The following is a 25,596-nucleotide window of genomic DNA, read 5'->3' as shown; positions in this document are numbered from 1 at the left end:
TAACATTTTGGTACTTCCCCCAGCTGAGTCACTGTCCATGCTCTTTAGCATTTACAGTATATAACAAAGCAAGATGAAAAAAAAAGTGTGTGCCCCATGATTTCAGGCAAATCCCTTTAAGGTGGTAGCTCTCTGACTCCCACATTTTTCAAGAGATAAAGTGCATTGAAAGGGAAGATGTACACATTACAAAGTATCAGCAAAGAGTTAAACTATATGTGCAATGCTGTACAGAAAGTAATGCTAGAAAAAAAGGCTTGCTTCACAAACTGCTACTGCTCTGTTTTGGCAGCAAATTCACAGGTAGCAGGGATAAAAAGCTAAGGAAAAGAACTGCCTATGCAAATGCTACAGTATGATTTTGCCCTGGTCTTTCTCTAGGTGTTTCCTACACCAAAGTGTAGCAACCTGAAGAAAGGAACTTTATTTTATTCGTGGAGCTGAAGGGTAGTTCCCACCGTCACAAACAGCACAACACGGTCAGGCTACAGAAAGCGCCGGCAGTACCAGCAAGAGCTTCAGCCAAGAACAGGCCCCGGTCCTGACGGACCTGCAGACAACAGAAGATGCAGCGTGCCAGTGAGTTCACACGTGTGTATGTGTGCATGTATGCAACAACCCTGCCACATCCCCCCAGCTTCATCGGGCTGCCAGCCCCACTGGGCAGGGACAGGGCTGAAGCAGAGCCGCTCCTGGTGTCCACAGCTGGACCAACAGCAGCCTGGGAGAATTTCACTGATACAGAACATTGTTTCCTAACTGGAAATTATTTTGGTAAGCTGTATGCTGATGCATATGGCATTTATTTTGTTCTTTTTTTTTTTTTTTCCTTCCCTTTTTAATATTGGCATTTGCTGGTATGGCTGTGCAGTGTGTGAGAGAAGACATTGTTGGAAAAACTTTGGAGCCATCACTGGAAAACAATATTTCTGCTATGTTCATGAACTGTGTACAAATGGGACATTGTATTTTATTTTATTTTATTTTTTTGGTTTGCTTATAAACTACTCTAAATAAAAATAATTCTCTTCTGGAAATGGATGGAATGTATATTTGGACAAGTACAAAACCATTTTAAATGCTCGCTAAATACAAGGAACATCTTGCTATAAAAATAACAGACCCTCCCACCCCCTGTCCCCTCTTTACATTTCTAGTTACAAAATGGTACAGTCATTTCAGGTTCCTAAACATGAAACAAGAAGTGAGGGTGGTATTACGTACATACAAAACATTTAGATATTGACATCTATAATAACCTAATAACCGTATACATTCAGAGCAACCAAGCGCCTTGATCTTGTTATTTTTAACACTAAACAGGACTGAAAAATCAGGAAATAAAAAGGGAAAATGCTGTTTCTTCTTTTTGTCTTTTTTTTTTTTTTTTTTTTTTTTTTTTTGGCATTCACTCCAGAAAGAACAAACTTCCACCAATTCACAATTAAAATAGTTGGGAGGGGCAAGATTAATTTCAGATGGAAAACTCATCCGTTGACTTTCCATTCAAACTCCACAACGCCTTTCATTCCTCTCATCTCCTCTGTTTCTCTCTTTGAAATACAGCTTGTGCTCAGAAAGCTTTTATTTATTAATTTTAATTTTTATTTTTTTTTTTTCTCCACAGAACAGAAGTGCCAGGGAAGATAAAGCGCTGGGAGCTGCTCCTGCCTGGTGGGTGGCAGCTGCGCAGCAGAGGGCACCCTTGGCCCTCGCTCGGCGCCCCCAGCTGCTGCACCCGCAGTCAAAAGCCCACCTGGCTCCTCTGCCAGCTGCGGAGCTATCAATTAGTTCAGGTAAGGGCTTATCTGAAGGAAAGGACTGCTTGTCTTCGATCAATTGTCCCTATTCAAAAAGTCTGCTAAAACACCTCCACCTTCATTTTCCCTTTCCCCTAAAATATTTCCTTATGTTGGTGTTTGCTGCTGCTTGAACTGAATTGATTTCTATCTGTCAGACCGGTTGCCCCATATATGCTCAAACGCTGCATCTGTAAACCAAACGAGCCTGTTTGCACTCAGTGCTCCTCAGTGAAGCAGCAGCCCTGCTTACGAAGTGGTTGGGTTCCCCTGAATCTGCCCGAAGCCCAGGGCCTGCCTCTTCCTCAGCCCCCACACTGAGCCGTACTGCAGGACATTTATCCGTGAGCCCTTCTACGCTACCAGGGTGATGCACGGGGCGCACCCGAAGGCGCTGATCCTCTGCACTGCGGCTGCCTCCCTCCGGCTGGGCGCTACACGAGGTCAGTGTGAAGTTACCAGAGAGGTGCGAGGGTAGGATCTGCACAGCCTTAGTTTGATCCCACTGTTTCCCTTCCCTGCAGCCAAGGCTCACGTTAGCGCAATCCTTCGTGCCTGGGGCTGGCAAGGAACAGGCTGGTTTTCTCTGCCGCTTCAGTCCTGCAAAACGGATGCATCACAAGAGCAAACCAAGTCCTCCTGCTTCTGTTTGGACTCGTCCTGGCCCACAGCTTTAGCAGACCAGTAACTTTCAACCTACAACTGGGCTCTACAAGAACAATGGGTTAAAAAAAAAAAAAATCTCCATTATTGCTAGTGAATTAGAAGGCCATAAATGACTATCAGTTTTCTTGGTTTGCACAGACTGTAAACTCGCACTCCTGGCTTATTTCACACTCTATGCTCATCAGCTTTCTATGGACAATGACCAGGAAGGAACAAGCCTCTTACAAACACAACCTGGGAGCTGCCCGCTGCCCAGGCTGAAAGGCATCTCCTGCTGCTGAACATAACCTGTGTCGTTGTTTCAGTACAGACCAATCATCAGAACAAGGGCTTGCAGCCTAGAGATTATCCATGAAGGCTCGTGCCCTCATCTTTGCCCATTAAGCACTGAATCCCCTCAAGGGGCTGCAGCATACATTCAAAGGAAAAAGTTTGTAAGGCAAAAAAATGGAAAATTCATATGATGACTGCACTCCAGGTTTAACCAGAATGGGAAATGTAACATGTTTTACAGAAAATCTGTCACTGTGTACTGATGACTAAAAGCACGTAGAGGTGTTAAGTGATCTGCAGATACCTGCCATGGCAATTCTTCTGTATGCAAACATCTTCTGAGCTCAACATTTTTCAAGTTGGACAAGTGTTTCTTTTTATTTAGCAAAGGGGAAAAGAGGGTGGATTAACAGGTGCAACAACAAAGACTTCGGATCACAAAATGCATATTCCTTGTGAAACATTGAATTCTGAGCTAGATCTGTCTCCAGTGCTTGGGTTCATTTTGTTAACAAAGTAAGGAGGTATCACAAACCGGGCATTCAACAAGAGACAAAGTATGGACTTTCTTGCAACAGCATTCTCTGGATCTGACCCAGACATCACTAAATTAAAGCAGTGAGATCCTAGGGACCTCTCATAGTATACGATCTCAGTATTTTTTTTCAAGTTACTTCTATAAAGCCTTTTTCTTTATTGCCTGCTTCTCTCACATATGGAAACACTCTAAAAATGGCAGCAGCTTCTGTTTTCACTACAATGCAGTTTCCATAGCTGTATCAATGTACTTGTATATGTGTATGTGGAATCTTAATTCTATAGACTGCTTAAAGAACAAACTGCACGCTACCATTGTCCCTGTCCTGTTTTTGAGGCTTTGATGCAGTTGGGAAAAAAACAAACCTCAAACTCTCAGCAAGTGCCAGACCTGTGCCTGCAGCAGAATGGGTGAGCTGAGGAAGGGAAGCAGCAGAGCTGGTGCCTTGCACATCCACACGCACACATGAGGTTGGTTTTGAGCACAAAACTCTGCCCATGCAACTTTTTACATCTTCTACCTATTGAACGGGCCTTTGGGAAAGCAGTTCAATGAAACCCATGAAAACCAAAGGGAACTCAGGCTCTGCCTGTCCAGCTTTCCTCCTGCAACCCAGCCAGAGTGAAGACAAGCTGGCGCTTTTTCCGCACTGTGCTCACCAACGGGAAATAAGAGAAAAGAGCCTCAGGTGACAGGAACAGGAAGAGTTTACAGAGACACACAATGAGCCTAGTGACAAGAACATTTCTCAGAGCTGTGCTTCCTTCTGGCCACCAGCCCCATGCAGGAGGCGTCCCCCATCCCAGCTGTGCTGTCCGGGCAGCGGCTGCTGCAGCAAAGCCATCCACATCACGGCACGAGTGTGCAGAATTACGCACCTGAACATTTTTTTTTTTTTTTCCCCTCCTGGCTGCATGCTAAAGGCTGCTCTCTGTTCTGAGCAGGCAGGGCTGTGCCCACAGCATCTGAATCCCACCTATTTAATGCCAGAGCCCTGGTGTGGCGGGCAGCAGTACAGAGGAATCACAAAACGTTCAGGAAGGGACCAATCGTGCCCAAACCTGCTGATGAGGAGATTTAGTTTTACCCTAAGAGGAATCACAGGGGAAGGATTCACATAGGCAAAACTGCATGGGCATGAGGGTCTGCAGAGTTAAGGCTTTCGCATGTGTTACAAACATACCTCTGGGGTCTTAATATTCATGAAGCACCTCAAATTGCCAAGGCATTTCACAGGTTATGTATACAAAGGACATTTGAGCCAGGACCTGCCTTAGGAAAACATTTCCATTTGACCCAGTCTTAAATATGCTATAGAAGACCTGTTGAAAATAACGTGATTTCAGAGCAAGTCCAACATTAGCCTTAAGTGCTTTTCTGAACAAGGACGGATTAAAACATTTACTTAAGTGCTTTCCTAAGTTCTGCCCTCAGCGCTGTGTAACCTGGCCTTGCACTTGTTATCACATAACAGCACTCACAGCTACACAACACCTGAGGAGAGAGACAGAAACATCTTTCCTGAGCAAAACTGCAGAATTTGGAAAACAAAAGCTGAAAGTCTCCTGACCCAGATTTGCTAGGATGACTCTTCTGAAAGACCATAATATGGTGGTGCACAAAATCATCTCACCCAGCCTAGCACTCCGTCCCTGGCCAGCCTTGGCCCCTTAAGGACCAGGTCTAGGATGGGATACTTACAGCAACAGCATGCAGAGTGTGATCCCTCCCCAAAACCCCTTCCCAGCTTCTAGAGATATGGGGAGGGTCGTAGTTACAGTCTGTGTGCTGTCCTGTTGCGCACAGCTCCCTTTAAGGATTTTGCCTGCAAACGACCCACTTCAGCATCACCTCCTGCCTTGCTTTTTTTTTTTGCTTTTTTTTTTTTTTTTTTTTTCCCTCCAGCCTCTTGTGCAAACTCAGACCTCGCTTGCTCTGCTGTGCTGTGGGGGACTCCGTCAGTTTGTCCATTAAGTTAATTCAGCTTGTAAAACAAAATGAAGACTTTGTGACAGGTCCTCTGCAACCCAAATGATTCAGCCAGGAGTTCTGTTTTCGTGCTGGGTGCTGCGGGCGGATGTTAGAGGATCACTGACAACTTGGACATCGTGTTCGTGATGTTCCTGTGACATGTAGCACCCAGGCTCCAGCGCTAGGGAAGAAACTGTGCCGGTGTGTGTTCTTTCCGTAGGGAGCCCTGACTGGGTATATAACCAGCTTCTCTTTCCCCTGAAGTCACTCGCAATGAATTTCCCTCCTATGTGGAGGGCCAGTATGAGGTATAAGCACCACTTAAATCCTACTTCAGCATTACTTCCAGAGCTTAAGTGGAGCTGATGTGATCGGTACCTTGTCTGAACTCTTGTGAAGGGGTAAATTTCAGCATCGGTTCCCCTGACAGTGTGGGCCTTTCCCAGGGTGGCAGGGAACAGAGGAGGTATTAAAGAATAAGGAAAATGTGATAACAGAACCACAACTATTGGCGAGAGTGACTCAGCCGCGCCCTCCGGAACAGTCTCTAACTTCCTTTTTACAACAGATTTCCAGCTGCTTGCATCTCTTTAATTAAAAAGAGATGTTCTTTTGAATGGCATATAAAAATGTAACAGCACATGTCTGGATCATGGTTTCGAAGCCTCAAACATACCCCGCAATTTAGGGACTGAGAACATCACAAAAAACAAGCTATAAAATGAACTGAACCAAAAGTATGGAGGATAATTCTTCCTTCTTCCTGTAATAAAAATGCAAGTTGTCCAAAATGTTGGGGATGGTTCTAACTGCATTTGTTCCTGAACAAGCTCTGATAAAATGAATTTTGGGTGGGAGCTGTTTTCCACAGCTAATGAATAAATCCACAAGGAAGATTAAATATAGCAAGAACGCTAACAGTTGCGTTTTGAGATGCTGCTGTGACTCAAGCGGAGATGTTTGACCTCTCCATGAAATTTCGATATAAGACAAATCATTGATTCTGCTGACCTACTCGGGAGCCAGTAATGTGATTCAAATCATCTGACTATCAACAGAAAGCATTTACTCTTGTAAAACAGTTAGCTAAGAGTGCTTTTTCACAGTTGAATATTTTGAAAAATGAAATCATAGGTTGAACAAGTAAAAAAAAGCTTTTTTTCCTGGAAAGCATAATTCAGTATGGACTAATAATAATCACAGATCATTATTATTTAGACATTTTGATTTGCGTTACTTCTCCTTATTTACAAATTCCTTCCTCCCTACCCAAAATGTTTTGGTATACATACTTATATAAATTGCAAGTATTCTGTTATGCTTGCAGCAATGTTAACAGGGACTGTGGACGGCAATGAACCACCTGAACTCTTGTGTTGGGTAACAAGCAGGCAAAAGCTGCAGTTAAAAAAAAAAAAAAAAAAAAAAAAAAAAAAAAAAAAGGAGAAACGCAGAAAGAAAAAAACAAAACCAAAAACAAAGCGGTAAGTAAACATTTCATCCAGCTGCCTCCTGCTTCATCAACAACTTCTGACACTGATATCAGCATCTCCAGACCCCTTCTAAGAACATTTTTTTTGTCTGCATAATGCACAGCTGTTAACAAGCACCCTCTGGAAATCCCTCAGACACTCTTCCATCTGATCTACTGGTCAGATCTGGTCTGCAAAATTAAGCAAAGATGCGATGCTACACTAGATCTTTTCCTGCTGTAGCCCTGTAACTTGAAGGAAGGCTGTCAATGTACTGACCGCTACTGGTAGTATACATCTAGCATAGGGTGAAGCTTAATGCTTTTCTTTCCTTCCCTCCACACTGCACCATACTTGTCTCAAATAGAGCTCTATGTAAAAGTCAACATAATGCTGTTTTAAACCAAATCTCTGCAATCTTTGTTATTTCAGAGCTCTCTTACAGATAAAGGCCTTCAGAATACACAGTTTCAAAGGCTCCACTTAATGAAAGCAGGCTTCACATTATTACAGGGTGCTGGTGCACCATCCTTCTGAAGCCCTGTGTACTTCATGAAGAAGCAACAGGCAATGACACGTCCTGGAGTTGGATCACGAAGTGACCAGTGAACAGGAATTCAGGTTTCTGGATTGAACTCTTGAAAAAGCTGGGCGTCAGTCAACAAAAACGGGTGTGTCTATCCATAACAAACTATAAACAAACAAATGTAACAAACGTACGTCTTTCCCCCCCCGAAAAAAAAAGGAAACAAAAACCCGAGCGAACAAGTGTAGAAAACACTCAAGCTGTCATTTCAGTTGCGTATTTATGAGCCATGAAGAGTTACATGACTGCTCTCAAGCACGTGGGTAAACTGGAAGTGTTCATCTCCCATGTGAACAAACCAAACGTATGTAAGATGACGGAACTGCATCCAGGCAGACACAACTGTTGCTATTGCTTTTCGTGACCATCTCAGAATGGAGTGTGCAGGAGTGACAGTGCTCTGGAGGCATGTGCATGACTGGTCCAAATCCTAGGAAGCTGACTCGGTCCCTCCCTGTGACCCTCCCCTGTAGTTTAGTGTCGGAGCTCTGTTTGTTTTTCAAGACTTCACCTCTTCGCAGTCTTGATCAGTAGAAAGCTCCACATCGGAGAGTCCAACCTCCATTGCCATAATCAGTGAAATATCTGAATCACTGCTGACTGCTGGCTCCTGTTCATCTGTGAGGGTAGAAAAGACAGGAAAAAGGCATTATGTTCGCATCTTGCTTACATGTCAAAGGATTACCATTTTTCAGGTTTGCAGATAGGACCCAAAGGCAGATCGAGGTTTCTCCACAGCTGAGGTTGTGCTCAGTTTCCAAACTTTGCTCTTACTCAATATCTAAAACATTTCAAAAACATCACAAATTTGACCCCATCTGTAGAGAGAAACATGATGACAAGGAGCCTGGATGAGTAGTACTTTCTGCCCTTCCTCATCCTCCCAGGGCTCTCCGTTCAGGCCTTTCATCCCCATGACTTTCCTCTCACACACCTGCACACTTCCCTCACCTTCTTCCCCCTCCCCGACCTGCCATCATCCTACTCTCTCCCCCAGAGGCAACAAGGTAAGGACAAAGTCATGGGCACAGTGGAATGGGTTGGTCATCAGGAAAATTTCTAATCAGAAAAAAATCTGCCCAGACCCTCACTAGGTGATAAATTATGTTCTCAGAGGCTTTCACAAGGTTGCTAGGCAAATTGCTGGAAGGACCAACATGGGGATCATTAGTTCTGTCCCAGCACATGAGACCAGGCCACCTCTGATGCCTTCTCTCTCATTTTCAGGCCCCTTTTCTGCCCACCCTCTGCTTTGATTTCCAGGCACCTTGCAGGTTCCTGATCCAGTCCAAACGGACCTACCTTAATCCGCCACGATCCCAAATACAGAAAGAATCAGATTATTGACTTTTGTGAAACTGAAAATCCCATCAAAACTAGAAGTGTGGGAGGAATAACTTATTTTTGTTTTGATCCTGCAGCGCTTACTCTGTATGTATTTAGTAGCAGATAAAAGCAACAGATTTTAAAGGACTAAAAGCTAATTTTATTTCAAGAACACTCAAGAGAAGCAGAGTGCATTGGATCTCTGGGGAGATTTTCAAAGGCACAAAAATCACCTGGGTGGCTGAGTCCCTGAGAGAAGAAGTTGATGGTTTCTGTGTTCAAGCGGTTTAATTACAACGATGGTACTTACACCGTAACAATACAAGGTATTAAAATCTGTGGCAGTTTTTCCTTTGCATATTTATTTTTCAGACAATAGAAGCAGAGCTTGACTGATGCTAAAAAGTCTAGAAGTTGAATATCTAAAAAATAACAAATATGAAAGATTACAGGGAAGCCAGGAAAACAATAACTCCTCACAGTTTATGTATTTACTTGAAGTTAAGTGAGCACAATTAGTCTTCTCTCAAGAGCTACATGATTTTTAAGTCAGTTCCAGAGAAAAAGCATTTATTTATTTGTGCTGTGATTAGACCTCATGTTCTGGAGAGAAAGCTTCAGTGAGGTCTGCATTATTTAAACTGAAAGAACCAGTGTGTTCCTTTAGAACCCTCCCCATTTTTCACCCTGGATTATTTTTATACTTTCTTGATTGCAAGATAAATAATTAATACACACAGCCTCTCTATAACTGTGCATTTTTTCCCCCATCAATATGGCAGTAGCAAAACGCTTCAAGGCATTGCTTCAGACTATAAATATTTCTCCTGGGGGTGGAGTAGGTCCTTACAAACAATGGTACGTCACGCAGACCTCAGTGGGCTCCAATGACATGGAACTGTTGGGTGAACTGCTAGACCCAAGAGTGCAGAAGTGCAACACCACAGCCTAGAGCACCGAGTGCAGTGGTCACAGCTCCCTGAGCCAGAACCATCTGGTTCCAGACCACTGGAACCAGCAGTGATGAACTAGAATTTGTCAGTATAACTAATACAATTCTTAAAAAACAATGACAATAGTGGTTTAAATGTTGACCCAAGAGAAAGTTGACATTCTCCTGACAGCGTCCCCAAGGCATGGCAATGTTAAATAGCTGCTCAGAGTGTTTAGAGAGAAAGGTGATTCTCATCTGAATGAGAGCTGTGCAGGAAAGAATGGGCTGAATGGTGGGAGCGAGCCACGTGCATGCTGAATGGGCAGTCCGAGTGGCCAACACCAAGTGTCAGAGAGCCAAGGGAGAAGTGTTTGTGGTGCTGAAATGTTATTACAAGATCTGCCATTCCTTCCAGGGCTGCACAGCAGAAAAAGATCTCAACTGCCTTCAAAATGGACAGAACAAAGCAGATCTACAGCTTGCCTACCAACTTTCTAACCCACCTACGTACAGAAGCACAAGCTTTTCAAAATAGCAAACTTGAATTTTACATTAAAAACTTTATATAATTACAGCAATTCTTCCTTCTTAGTCCTACAGGCTCTGCAGTTTATTTTCTTTGCGACTGAAGTGCAGGTCAGTAAGAAAAACGAACAAAGGATCCTAAACATGTCCATGTGCTGGCATTGCTTCTCCAGTTCTGCAGAAGCGCCCAGAAATGTGGACGCTCCATCTCCCTCGCTTGCTAACAGTACAGTTGTTCAACATCCTAAAGCTGCAGCCCGCTGCTTCAGCAGAGCGAGGAGAAAAACTTGGACATCACCACTCCTCACTCCTTTCCCTTCTGCAGAATCAACGCTGACATTTCTTTGGCAGATGCAGGCAAGACAAGGAAATTAATGCATCCCTCAGCATTACGTGCTCGGTCCTGTAAATAGAGTCCTACTACCGACCGCAACACACACATGATGGATCTCAGGGAGGCTGCTGAGGTTACACCATCTGCTGGGATCTTTGGGTGCAGATCTGGCTGCAAGTCTTCAAACTGCTCTGCTCTGCCTCCCCCACACAGCACAGGCTTTCTAGACCGGTGAGAGGGTTTTTGTTGGCCAGCTGCTCAGTAAAGTGAGCCAGCACAGTTAGGGACCTTTGTTAAAGGTAAGCAAACTGCAAGTGCCAGGAGCTTGGCCTGCATTTTGCATCCCTGGCTTTTAGCTCCCATTTACATTGACAAAGCTTACACAGTCGCACGGCTTCTCCAGAGCATGCCTGCCTCACTGCTGAGAACTTTTATCACATTTTTACTAGTTTTGTAAAATTTATTGTCTGTCTTAGAGCTCTGAAGTAAGGTGAGGATCTCAACTTTTTCAGTGAAGGTCTCAGCTTTTGCTTAAAAATAAATAAATCTTGAGAAGCAAAAAGGAATTTATTTATTTATTTTTTAATTCCAAATATTTACACATTTTTATTTTGTATCACTTGTAATTTTGGATGTTTAATATTGACAGCCCTGCCTAATAACAAATACTATATAATACTTCCACCGTGTTTTATAGCATTTCATGCCACAGGCATAAAGCCTTTTGCTTAATGAAGCAAAAGGCACATCCCAATCTGCTTCTCAGCCTGAGTGCTAGCGCCTACAGCCAGCAACTGTAGACCTCCCTGCCACATTCCTCTCGTGTCAGCGAAACGCAATACACCACAGCATGCTGCCTACTTCCAGACAGACTTTTTCCACTTACTTACATGCCTTGACACACATTCATTTGAGAGAGGCACAATAAAGCAAACTCTTTCTCTAGTCAGTGTTACTTCAAACTTATTTTTGCTAACATGGGAAGAATGTTACCCCATGGATGTGGAACTGCCCTATGCAACAGTAGTAAAGCCTCACTTGCTGCAAAGTTCATTAAGGAATGTTTATATTGGAGTATAACTGCAATCGAACAAGGATGAAAATAGCTAATTACCCGGGTGCTTTAAAACAGTAAGACTTCACACTAGTGATGGTTATCTACTGCTGCTGCTACTCCTAACGCTGAGTAAGTGTGTAGCTGTCACAGACTAATGAATATGCCAAAAGAAAAAAGTTAGGCTGTAGTTTCTAAGAATTTGACACTGTTTGCAAGAGTCTTGGGAAGGACTTAAGCATTCAGCACTGAGTGAAAAGTGCATTTACAAAAATGCCACATGCTGCACGTAAACATACAGGCATTAGCACAAACCGAGATGTAATTGTAATGACCTAAGCAAGGATGAGGAGTAAAACTGTGGTGGGTTTTGCACTCACTGAGGCCCCACTCCTGTTCCCCACTGTGCTCCTTCCAAGGAGGCTGCATCTGACTGCACTCTGACATCCCTAGGACATGGGCTGTGCAGTGGGGCTCTCCTAAAATTGCTCTTCCTTGCCCCAGATGCTGAGATTCCCTACATGCTCACAGGGCTGGTAAAGCTGCAGAACCCGCTGGCTGGGCTGAGAGGTCTGCAATCAATCTGCATCCAGGAAATCGACAGAAAAAAAAATACAATAAAATGTTATTCAGCTAAAGCTGCTCAGCATTGAATGCTTGTAAGGTTTGCCTAAGATGACAGACTTCTTTCCTCCTCTAGACCTCCAGGTAGCTCTCTGCTATTACATCCTTTGGGGAGTAAGGGAAGTATTGATTATTACATGTCAAATGAGAGCTGTCACCAAATGTGTAATTCATCTACTGAAAGTGTAACTAAAGGCAGCAATCTCCTATTCTTGTGGATTAAAAACATGGGCCACAGCAATGAACTATTCAGCTGGGAGTCAGCCTCCCTTCCCTCATCTATTATCAGCGCTCCGTGAACTAATTCAGCATACTAAGAGCTCAGTCTTGCGCTGCATGCAATTAAACCACTGCACAGAGCGGTGCAGCTGCTAATGATTTTCTTCATCTTATGTCAGGAACCAGAGAGCACGAAAAAGCTGCTATCGTGCTACTGACTGAGGTGTAACCTATTTGCCTATCTTTAAAGCTCAGCATTTAGCTCAGTCTTATTTCTCCCCAGACCCTCCATTCCTGACAGTAGATGCCCAGCTTTGAGGAGAAATGAACAATTATTGATTTCTTCATCTAATTAAATACTTTGAAAAAAATACATTATTAGTTATTACCTCATCTCTAGGTGGCTGAAATTGCAGAACAGACAATGGGACTCCAAAACCTGGTTCTGACAATAAATATACGGCAAAAAATTGGCTTTATTTCATTACTCATTTCACACTTTCACTACTGTGAAATATATCCAATTTCATACCACTTCATCTTCTGAAGGTAGAACCAAGCCAATTCACACAATCTTGGGTGACAGGTATGCCCTCAGGTATAGAAAAATATCTAAAATTTACGTGGTGGCATAAACCTTATCCTAGTCCAGTGCTCGCTTCTATTAAAAAAACATTGTCCCCAGTCAGATGTGTCTCGAAGCATTTTGCTCCAGAAGAAAACAGGAATGTGACCATCAGCTGGAGCTCTGAGGACACGAGAAGAAAATACATCCAGGGTCAGTAGAGGCATCAATAAGGGACCTTTACAAAAACAGATTCTGGTCAGGACAACGCCACAGTGACCTGCCAAGGCAAGCAGTGTTTTTCAGACTTTGCTTCCAGTGTAACAACCCGAACACGCTATCCATCACATTTGAGTTATGACAGGAGAGAGGAGACATTTCTAGAGCCCTCATTTTTCTTTGCCCAAGCACGCACTTCACTATTACAGAGCTTATTGCTCCCCCTCAGCGCGACCTTGCCACAGCATCGCTTTGCTGCTTATGATCCACAAGAAAAAGAGCACGGTCCTATTAAGTTAGCACCTCAAATGGCAACTAGTTCCACAACAGTACCAATCATACTTCTTTTATTGCTACAACCGTCTTCTGTAAAAACACTATTGATTCTTAAAATTATTCTCGAATTAATCATCCAACACTTTTTATTGGATCATTTTATAAAATAAGTGCCAAATTCCTTCCATATCATCCTGATAATCATAACACTTTAGATCAGGCCATAACAGCACCAACAAAACAACTGAAATAAAAGGCACTAAAAATGCCTATAAAATCTCTAATGCAAAAGAAGCAGTGGGAATATGTTTGAGTGGAGAGGGTTATAAAAAACCTGTTACTAACACGGTTCTTTTGTACACAGAGGCTAATAAAATGGATGAAGAAGTCTGGCTGGCTGCAGCTGAGAACATAGTCCTGGGGAAGTGTTTTATTGGTATTCCCTAGCACTGCAGACAAACTTGTCTGCACAGCAAGGGGAAAAGTACTTGAGCATAGTAAGTCTTTTTGGAAGAAAAGGTTAGAGTCTGTTCCACAGACAACAAGCCAGAGCTCTGTGACTGTACTAATGGCAACATTGCTTCATCCTGAGGATAATGCAGACAGCATCTGAAGAACATTGCGAAGACTATCCAAATATCAGCACACCAGAAAGAACCAAACGCTGTGACCTGGCAAGATTCAGTAAGAAATCGTTTCAAGAATGTGTTTAACTGGATCTAAGCAGCTGAGGGCCTTCATAGGTGGGCCTGGACATGACATAAAACACAAATATCATTTGCAAAGCCAATTTGTGTTGTGTTAATGAGTGAAAGGGTAACAAGCTTTCTTTAATCTTTCCATAGGAGATACATCTTTGGAGAAAATACAGCATCTTTTCATGGAAAACAGCCAAAGATGCAGTTCCTCATCTTCAAACACCCTGTGGTATGAAGGGGTAGCATCGCCATCATTCTAGAAATGAGCTACTGAGAGGGAGAAGCGTCACTGTTCAAAGTATTCACCAACTCTGGGTGCCCAAACGAAACATGCTACAACTGATTTTCAGCTACAGCATTAACCTGCACATTGTATGCCCCAGGCATATCTTCTGCGACCTTCAGGTACAGCTGTAAGTACTCAGCACTTCTGGAAATCATATCCAGGTATCTCAAGTCAAGCATCAAAACAAACAAAAAAAAGGTGGGCGGCACGTTATTAGTAATGTAACCAATTTTCTGAAGCCTAAATTTGGAACATGTTATACTTTGGCAATAAACTTTAATACCAGTTACCTGAGGAGACATCTTGTGCGTTGGCAAGACCAGGAAACTCACTTTAATAAACAGCATGGAAAGTGTCACCACCCAAATGTTCTATCCAAAAAGGGTAAATAAATAAATAAATAAATACAGATGATATAAAACACATGGAACAGATAGCAAACACATTTGCTTCCTAGCTCAGCAAACAGGGCAGAACATATACCAGATGTTATTGCATGGTGACACTTGGACCTGATAGGCTGGAAGATATATATTTTTTTCATTTTATTAATGTATATACATTTTAATGAGCACATACTACCTCTCTGGAATTTTGTCTGTGAATCAATATACAAGTCTTTGAAATTCACAGCACATAGTAAAATCATTTTAGGAGTCAACACTTTGATTTGTCTTCTGCCTATAAGAAACTGGCTGACATTTTGGGAACTCTTGATCAGCTGTCTCAGGGGGGAGCTGCCAGCCCTCTTTGTGGTACAATGAACATGCCTCTTCCAAGTATGGCATGAGAAAACCTAGAATTTTTGCTTCTGGTATGCTTTCCTCTTTCTCCTTACTCTTATGGGTCATGCTCATTATGTTCCTGCCCTTGGACCAGCAGGGAAACTCCTTCTGTGGTCTAGTTACCGCAATATCATTTTCTCTCTCCCCATGCCTTGGGTCTTTCCTCTTGTCGCTTGGAAACTCAGTCAAAATATAATAAGAGAAATTATCTGAATAGTTGATGCAGTCATCACACTAAGGTCCCTTGCACTGCCCTCTATTCTCTCATACCAGCTAATCCCCATGTTTGATTGCCAGACAAGACCCATGCTGCTTCCTTTGCAGCAGGGTGTCCAGCCTCTTAAACCTTTTTCAAAGCTGCTTTTCCCTTCCTCCTTGAACCCTCCTGCTGTCTGGAAGGTGAGAGCAGCAGTGGGATGCTGCTGCACGCCCTTCTTACCATTTACCACCAGACACTGTCAGTGCCAACATGCCACACCAGCTGTAACTCTGGTCAGGAGAGCATGTTCATCTGATGACCACGGTAAATTTTAGAAATAAATGTTAAAAATAATTATTATTTAGAACACATGAAATTATTCAGGCATTGATTCAAAATCAGAAAATAAGATCTCTCATAAAAAAGATTCAGAAATACCAAAGAACTGTGCTGCAACCACATGGCAGTTTTGATCTTAAGGACCTTAGTGATTTAAAGGTTTTCAATCGTGAAAGATTTTAGCTGCTTTTGGTAACATCCTGACATCTCCTACACTTCTCTAAGAATCTTAAGAAACATTAAATTAAATTTTCCATTTCACGTTAAACAAAAAGCCTAATTCAACTCTTGACCAAATTACAATAAGTCTCTTAGGCTCAGACTGAACTATACTCCCTATTATCACACACTCCCAAGCACTGCTATGAATACATCATGTGCAGGCATTATTCTTTGATCATTTCTGTTACTCTTCTGTTTCATTTCTCTGCATGCAGACCTAGTTTCTGAGGTAGCTGAACTATAGCTTTGTGTACCGGCAGCATGGCAGATCCGAGCAGCGAGGCCCAGCTCCCCTGCCTTAGTTTGCCCTCCTGACATCTACCCTGAAGTCAGCCCTGCCATTCCTTTGGTTGGCCAGGAAGTTAATTTACAAAAAATGGCTGAAAAATAACTTAAAGAAAGGTTTTCTAGGTTAGCAGCTGAAGAGGCTGGCTCAGTCACAGGGCAAGTATTGCAGCCAACTTCAGGAGAGAAGCATCCTGAGGTAGAGACGGGAAGGGGCGCTCCCTGCCTTTCAACATCTGCAGGCTGTCCCTGCTGCACCACGATGCTGAACCTATAAACTGCCAGGTGAGCCCTGGAGACCACTTTTTTACTTCGTTTCTTGGCAGCTGCTGAATGACCAGGGCTCCTTGGTGATGCTGCAAAACAAACAGCATTAAGTGATGAAGTTAAAAATGATCATGCTTGTTCATGTCAATAGGACGTAAGAAATATTGCAAGGACTTTTCCAGTAGCTGAGGTGAGAAGTGTGTAACACCAGCACTTGTTACATGCTCTACGTCCTATTGGCAGGCTGGCATAATAAAGGGACGTTACATACAAGAAGCATAATCACACAATCTAACTGTATATCACAGTTTCCGTGGGCTATATACTGGTGACTGCTGCTGTCACTGAACTTTTCTGTTTATATTTTAAGAGCACATGTCAGCAGTGCACTCTGCTTCCTGCAAGCCTGAAAGCAGAAGGAAATTACAGTCTGACTCAGACGCATAATGCACTAGATTCAATGAACAAGCACCTAATGGTAAGAGAAACTTCAGTTCTGTTCTTTTCTTAACGAGCACAAGGAGGAAACATCCTTTCAGAATGATATAGAGACATCCTGGCCAACGCCACACAAATCCCACACCACAGAGGTATTGCAGTCCCCCCAGGCACAATACAACATCAAAGCAGAAGGCTCACTGTGAGCTAGGGGTTTCCAAAACCTTTTTCTTGGTCTGATCGTGACCTCTCCTTGGGGAACTCCTTGGCAGCTGTGGCTGCACAGAGCTGAGGTCGTTCCTTCTCATTGCTGGTCCCTACTGAGCACACCTGCACAGCAGCTCTGCTGTGCTCTGCTGCTCTGTGCCCTGCTCCTGGCTGGAAGGAGTGAGGGAAGGGATGCTCGCCCCACGGGCACCCTCCTCCCTGCTGCAGCAGCTGAAGAGCCTGTCCCAGAGCACCTGTAGAGATGGGTGTTGGCTGGGGCTCCGCAGCATCTGCTGGTCCAGACGGACCTGGGGGAAATTGCAGCCTATTGCTACGAGCTGTGCCCAATGGTTTCGGCACTGCTGGATCCTGCAAAGACAGCCAGAGCCATGGCACGCCTGGGAATGCCACCTCTGGCACTCAGGGGAACGCGTGAAGCAGGGTTTAGTGCCTGGAGAAGCAAACCAAAAGCACAAGACTACGGCATCAAAGGGGGCCTGCAGAGCCAGATCTGGTGAGGCTGTTTTAAGCGAGATCAGTTTATTGCAGCTTTTCTTCAAGGACGCCAGAAGCTTCTCACTCTCACTTCAGCTCATGTACAAGGTGGCTACTAGCCAGCAAAAATCTGCATGGGGGCAATTAATTGTGAGAACCTGTTGTCAAACGTAGGCTGCTGTGACAAGCAGAAAAAAAAACATTTCTGCTTAATCACCATGAACTGCTTCCTCAACAACAAGTATGCACACAGCTGTAAGAGAAAACGACAGCTTGCTTTAAAGTGAACTCCTGTTAATTCTTGAATGAGGGGGTTCAACAAGCTCATGTGAGTCTGGCTGAGCTTGCTCACCATGGCATCACGTGTGCAATTTTCAAATCTGCCTCTTTAAATACCATTTACTGCATAAGCTCTCCAAAACGTGAGGCCACTAGCAAACCATCACACTGATGAATCATAGACTGAACTTTCAAGAGCAGTTACAACAAACAGCCCTGTGCAAAGGCATCACAAAAATGGCTGTGCATGTATATTAGAAGATTTAATGAGAAAACACACACAAGGAGATTGCTGAAAAGCCCAGCGGTGGTGGGGTTACTTGAACAAAATGCATGCACATCATCTTTCCTACTGTCTCTCCTGCCTTCTTTCCAACAGGTTCCACCTGGGATCTCAGGACATTTCCAGGATAAAGGGACAAGTCATTACCCCAGCACTTCTCAGGCTCTTGAATTTTGTGTGTGTCAGTACAGATTGCTTTCTCACCATCCATGTTGGTGATGATGATCCTTGGCTGAAATTTCAATCCGTTAGAAATGTCCATAATAAAAACTCCACCCAGGGATGTCTTCTCATTAAATATGAAAAAATCCACATGGTAATGAAGGCAAAAGAGAAAAAAAAGCACCAACAAAACACAGTCATGGTGGAAGAACCAATGTATGGGATGTCATCTTTACTCCTACGCAAAATACAGCTTTTAGCAGTGTAAGTTGTACCTTAAGGGGAAAGAGTCTTCTTTCCTGCCTAGTATAAGGGAACAACACGCCTGAGAATGGGGCTGGCTCTGCTGCAGCAACAGCTCCAGTGCCTAAGGCAGGGCACAGCTGTGGGACTGCTCTGCCTGCCAAGTCTGGGCAGATTAGGATGGCATTCAGTGGGCATCTGCCCACAAGGTCCAGCACCTCTGCCTACCCAAGGGCTGCCAACAAACAGCAGACACACACAGGGACTGTAACGTTTTGTGTCACGCTTCCTCTGCTGCTGCCTTTTCCTCTGACACCACGCAGTGAAAGCAGTGTTTTGCCTTCCACCAGCCACACGTGGACTTGCAGGATTTGACCATCTCCAGTCCCCACCATGTGCTCATGCCCCTGTAGGACTGTCAGACACATGCCCCCAAAACACTGGGACACATTTGACCAAAGTATTTTGCTCAGGTTAAAGATCAATTCTGTAAGTCCATAAAAATGGAGAACACATCACAGGAACAGCACAACAACCCAGGGAAAATATGTTCTTGAACTCTACAGGACAGTCTAACCTGATTTGAATTGGACAGCTCAATTATATGTTTTGTTAGAGGCCATGGCTTATCTACTTACTGTAGCTCAAAAGATAAACATTGATTTAAGTGCACTTTGGCTGTGCAAGAAATCTCTTGAGAAAAAAACAGAACAGAACCATGGAGCCTCAACTGCACAGTGTCTCGGTGACTCTGTAAGAGGTCCCCTGTCTAAAAGCAATGAGAGCGCTTTCCAGTCTCACCAGCTTCAGAGAGTGGTTGAGGTTGGGAGGACCTCTGGAGGGTGTCTGGCCCAGCTCCCTGCCCCACCATGTGCTGGAAGACGTAGTCATTTCTGAAGACAGGGCATCAGCAGGAATGCCACGTCCTGCAGCTAGCTCTGATACAGGCATTGGAACAAATTAAGAACCTGAACAGACGACTACAGCCATACCCCACAGCTGTACTATTTCTGCAATGCTGCGGTGGGCTCACAGGTAAACAGACGTTCTTCTGAATACATGGGGAGGCCAATCCAATTGATTAACCAAGTGCTTTTGCCTGCATAGAACACTAAAGAATTAATAGGATGATCGATTAAATAAAACATGAACATTCAGCCTTCCATACAGAAGAAACAATTTCATCCATTTATATGTGCATTCTTAATGAAGAAAAATAACGTGACAAGCAAAAGTGTCAGCCCTTAATTTCATTTAAATTGCAGTAGTTTTTTTAAAAATAAATTCTAGATGTTTTCAAAGTAACATATTCTTCTAATTTGAATTTCCTTCCTACAAGTTTCTTACAGCCTTTATACACTTTTGAGGCCCTAAGGACTACTTAAATACTCCACCAGAAAGCTTTAATATTCAGTTTCACAGAATCCTTAGATAGGGAAATTTTACCCTAACTGAGAACAGTCTAAGCTTCATTTCTAGTGCGCTGTGTTCAGATGCATTCTTGATAGGTGCATGTATCCCGTCCTCCCTCGTGCACACACGGAGAGCACAGCCCTGTCCTTCACTGAACACTGGCAAATACTGCAGATGAGTCAGTACCAACTGCTGGAGCTTCCATAAATGTCTCCTTTAAAGCAATGTGAAATGCTTCACTGCTTTCAGATTTTTCATCTTCTCTGGAGTCTAAGTGACGATGTTGTTTTAATAAAATAATAGCAAGAAAGGGCAGATAGCACAGAAATCATGCTTCAAAACAGCTACAGTAGAACAACTTTTTTTTTTTTTTTTTTTTTTTAATGTGGAATATTTCTCTTAACTTAAAGACGAAGCCTTCGGAGACTTACTCTGCAAGGGACGTCCTGGGTAGTTGAGCCTACTCTCCACTATTGTAGTGGCTGCACAATATAATCCCTTTCAGATTTGCTAGGAATTAGTATCATTCACTGTATGAGCTCCCCAGCCTCTTACTTCATGTCTTTGTCAGTGCAGAACTGCAGCCAGATGTCAGTTAAAAGCTATCACACCTACTTTTCAAAAGAACCCGTCATGTAACATCAACCCACAGAGATTAAACTTTTTTTTTTTTTTACATCCTCTGATGACAGATGAGTTCAGCTGCTAACACTCCTTTCTTTTAAACCTAACAAACCTATCAAACCCTGAAACACATATTAGATTCTGGTGTAATTATACAGTTTTTGAACAGAAATTATTCCAGCTCTGATCCTTCCTGCTGCCTACTCAATAGTTTTGCTATCAGCAAGTTTCCACCCATGGCTGTGGCCGTCTCTGCTCTGACTGAGAACTGAATTTGACCCTGGTCACAGACCGCATTCTCCCCAACAAAATGTGAACTTTTGCACTCCATACTTCCCAGAACGAGAGCTTTCCACTGTTCAGATGGTTTACATACCATGAAGGTCCCTGTGTGCCACAGGGCACTTGTAAGCAGTACATGACTTGTGCCAGGCCGTGGGCTGCCACTTAGCATGGGATGCAAAATGGCTCAAATTGTTGTGGACACCTATGGACTGACAGGCAGGGTATGACACTCTCAGCGGTGGTTTAATCTATAAATCTTGTATAACTGAGACTGAGTACTAGTAGGATGAGAATAGTAGACTTACATAGCTGAAAACAGTCCAGAGTATCCAGCAGAAATGCTTGCCAGGACTGCCTGTCAGCCTAAATAATTGAATCTCATTTAATTTGTATATACAGAGCTGTCTTTGGAAGAAATGTGGCTCTTTCCATTAGTTTAGGAATCAGGAAAAAAAAGGTATGGAGACTGTATCAAACCTACTATTTTTGGACAAGTAAAATCTAAGGCCTGTCGTGTCTCCTTTAAGGTGCTTTCACAGTTTGCTTATAGGATTTAGCAATATTTTTGATGTAACCAAAAGCATTCTATAAGGAAAGAAAACCAAGCATATTTAAATTCATCACAGGCACATGAAGCGTGGATTAAAATATGGCTAAGAGATGTAGAGAACCACCATCTACTTGGAAAAGAAACATCCAAAACGTTCTCTTCTCTTAGCATGGTTAGTGTACCAGATAACATCCCGACAAGCTAGGCTGTGTATATTAATGCACTTTCATATAAAAGTGTACGAGTACAGAACAACAACTGAGAAAAGTGTTCATAAAGAAAAAGGTCAACAGTTTCATTTCTTTGACAACATGTTTGTTTTTTCCTATTAAAAAATAAATCTTTGATCTGCCAGGCCAGGCCTGCTATATTCGAATCTTGTCTGAAAATGCATCCACAAAAAATCACTTATTTAAAGAAAAAAGTCAGCCTTTACATAAACTGAAACCAAACTAACGAGCATATTGAGTTAAAGATTTTTAATTAATTTAATTAACCCCCTTTCTCCTTCCTGCCTATCTCCCTTTCCTAACCCAAATGAGCCTTTACGAACAAGGATATGGCACAATTTAACTTGATCTGACTCCCTGACATGTGTGGCCAACTGTTTTTTCTAATCACCCTGAAGCAAGGGTACAAGCAAACTCCCTCTCCTTTTTCAACCAGCTCCTCTTTGCTTTCCTTGCTCTCCATTCACACAAATAGCATCACAACAAAGCTAGCTCTGCTTAGCTGCTTCCAAAATGCAAGATGTGACAATTAAAACCCAGAGAGAGGCAACCATGCCAATAAGCAGCAAGACTAACACGATCTCACCCAAATGCCACTAGATCCAGCCTCAAGGGCACCTCAGTCCTGGCACCCAGGTTGACTTGTCAGTGGCCAAGTGTCCCTGAAGGCCTGGGGCTGGCTAGCAGGAAACCCAGTAGGAAAATCAATAGGAAACTGGTCTTAGGTTACATAAACCTAGGGCCATTTAAAATTTTCCTTCAAATAAGCTTGCAGTCACAATGTAGTTTCAGGTGAGCAGCTTCTGGCATCAGAACCCTCCTTCCTTGTTTTCATCATGGATTTTTACTGAAATGCTCAAGAGAACAAGAAAAAGGCCAAGACAGAGACATCCATTTCTGGAGTTTCTTCTTTGACCAGTGGAAGGGAAGGTCAATTTAAGTTCTGACAAATTGCAGCTGGAATATTACAATAAAATACGGTCATCAGGTCACTTGGAGATCAAGACCTCCCTAACTCTTCACAAGTACATCTTCAAATTGGAACAGAGCAATTTTCAAACGCTGTTTCCCTGTATGAACATATTTTGTCCATTTCGATCTTGCTGTGAATATATACTCCTATTCCAGCTTCTTTTGAGTTGTGAGAGTTCACACTCTTCAGAGATGTAGAAGAAAGAGATACGCACTGATAGGTACCAGGAAAAGTTAAAATACCAAAGCTGTCTTAAAACCTGGAAACCAACCATAGAACTTCAAAGAATTCAAATGCCTCTGCACTGATTCATTAGTTCTCTTGGGAACACTACTGCAATCAGAGTCAACATTTCATGAAATTAAGTTCAGTTTTAACCCCTTCTGCCCTTCTTTTCCATCCAAATTCTTCAATTTCAACTCCACTCTTCCAGTGGTGGTTCCAGAAGACTATTTAGACCTTGGGAGTTTTGTTTTGTAAACTAAAGGTAAAATATTGTGACATTATTTACGTAGTCTGAAAAGAGGACTGGTAGAAGCTGAATATGAATTTACAGTGTATTTTCTGTTTCTCCAAGAAAAGTGAACTTGCATGTTTCAATCATAATCACAAAGAAACTTTAGGATTCATTTAAGAAAGACAGAAGAAAAAATTACTGCACACAATGTAATTGTTTCCACCCTGTGGAATATGCAGCCATTATGGTAGTTTAACAAGGCACTTTTGAGGGTGAACAACTGAAAATATAGTCTTCCTATCACAGCTTTTCTGAAAAAGTGTTTCTTTTAAAGTGTACCTTTAGGCTGCAGGCTGCTCAGCATCTGGGAATGCACATTACATCTCCCAGAGCAGGTTGCAAAGGGTCATTTTTCTAAAGTATCCTACTCTGAGACTATTTTGGCCTTACAGACTGATAGCTTTTCATGCGTAGAAAGACAATTTTCTGGTGCCACTACCTTTTCAAAAAGCAATTATAAAGAAGTAATAAAGTTTAGCGATGTCTCATCTTCAATATCCCTTGCACATGAGGCAAAACCTGAAGCAAGGTTTGTCATATGTACCTGACATCACATTTGGAGGCTGCCTTCCAAAGAAATGTTAGCAGCTGAAAATATTGCCATATTTACCTAACTGCAAAAGGAACTGGCAGATCTGAAACCTTTTTCGGGTGATTTTTTTTTTCACTGAGATGTTGCAATCTAATAAAGCTATTTTAGCTAAGTGCTTTTCATATTCTGCTATGCTTCTCTGACTTTGCTAGTATTATCTTTGTTCTACACATTTTCAATGCATTCTCCTTGAAGGAATATGGCTCTTCACTGTCTTACAGCACTATGGTACCGAGATAGTGGCAAACATAACAGAAATTCACCACAGAGATCTGCAGATAAGTTGTTTTGCACGTTAATATCTGTATTAACATAGGCTCTAATTATTGTCAAAACAGAGTGTATGTTCTTGTCTGCTCTCTGAGTGCCTCAGATAGATATGTTTGATATGAATTACAGTGAAAAGAACAGTCACGGGTCTGCACTTGCAAAAGACAGTCACAATAACATACCGAGTTGAGTGGATATTCCATCATATATTCTGTGGGTATTCTGGAAGCCCAGATATTCATTAATGCAGCTCTGATGCCCCTGTGCACTATGCTGAGTACAGCCTGAGTATATTCCTCAGGATATTGACCTGGTCAGTGGAGTGGCAAAAATGGCATCTAGTTGGGCTAAAAAACAAGTGTGTGGGTCCTATTTTCAGCATCTGAGAATGTGAAGGCCTACCCACCTCCCTCATCTCCCCAGACTCTGAGGCAGGAGAAAATCCATTCCTAATACTCAGGTCAGTAGCTGGGATATTTCCTTTTGGATGTTGGGCTTCGCCTGTTACCTACATTTCTTCTGGTCATTCATGTTCTCCAAGAACACCCATAAGCCAGTTTCTCCACCTGGCCTATCAGTTTCAAAGCACCAGCTTCAGGAGCTATCTTCGGTCAAAATTGCCCACGCCCGGCACATGAAGATGAGTCAAGTTCCTAAAGATTTAGTGAGAACTCTCTCACCTAGGTGAACTGACTGGTTGCTGGGGTCACCACCCTCAAGCATCTCTGAAGCACCCTGAATTCAGCTGGAATTGGAGGTAAGTAACAAAAGAACGAGCTGTCTCAAAACCACGCTAGGACATGACTGGTCTCCTTCCATGAGCAAATATGACTACCTTTTCTTTTTTGCTGTTCCTACAAGAATCTGGAGAAAACTTAAAGAACATCACTTTTGGATGTTTCTTGCAGGCCAGATATCTCCTGAAAGATTATTTATCTGTCAAACAAAACCACACAGGCATACACACAGCTCTTTCACTTACTCTGTTTCTAAAGGCAACTCATACCTGCTGGTTACAACACATGAAATGCATGTGTAAGCACGCTTGTGATCCCTTAAATGCTTGTGAGAAACCAGATGGTTTCCAGGTGCAAAATGATTTTCTTCCATGTTCACTGACTAGCCTAGATGAATAAGGAGAAAAAAAAAAACAAACAAAAAAACAATGCCTAGAAATAGCACAACAGTAGAGCTTTTGCCTGGCTTACTTCTTCATTTGAGTCACCTTCAAACTTGTCGTGACACTATGAGAGTGCTGAAGCTAATGTATGCTCCATTATGAAGCGATGCAAGCAGCATCAAAGATGACTGCGGCAAATACGGCACTACTTTCTACGAGCAACTCCAGTATGCTCGTAGAAACTCAGCCTCACACTTTCACCCTCCCATAGGCACAGCTGGCTTTTCACTGTCATTCTTTCCCCGCTAAATTTATTAGATTTGTTTGCTTTCTGTATGTGCTATTACCCATGAATTTTTCAGAAGTGGCTCCATCCTTTACTATCTGTATATATAATGACTGCTACAGTAGACCCTGACAGGGGCTTCTGGGGTCTGTGCAGTACACTCAAAC

The 25,596-nt window shown here is 42.8% G+C and overlaps 1 protein-coding gene across 1 annotated transcript in view; it reads right to left on the bottom strand.

Moving 5' to 3' along the window:
- Positions 1 to 813: 813 nt before the first annotated feature.
- Positions 814 to 25,596, bottom strand: part of RNF150 (ring finger protein 150) — a gene marked incomplete at its 5' end in the record, with an annotated part of 121,037 nt that continues 96,254 nt past the window's right edge. Inside the window, one exon of the mRNA XM_082758996.1 lies at positions 814 to 7,923. Coding sequence (XP_082615122.1) covers positions 7,805 to 7,923 — 119 coding nt within the window. The 3' untranslated portion in view covers positions 814 to 7,804. The remainder of the gene's footprint in view (positions 7,924 to 25,596) is intronic.

The sequence above is a fragment of the Aythya marila genome (assembly GCF_965140915.1).
Source record: "Aythya marila genome assembly, chromosome: 4".
Lineage (NCBI taxonomy): Eukaryota > Metazoa > Chordata > Aves > Anseriformes > Anatidae > Aythya > Aythya marila.
The sequence above is the reverse complement of the archived record's forward strand: the minus strand, read 5'-3'. Positions and strand labels throughout refer to the sequence as shown.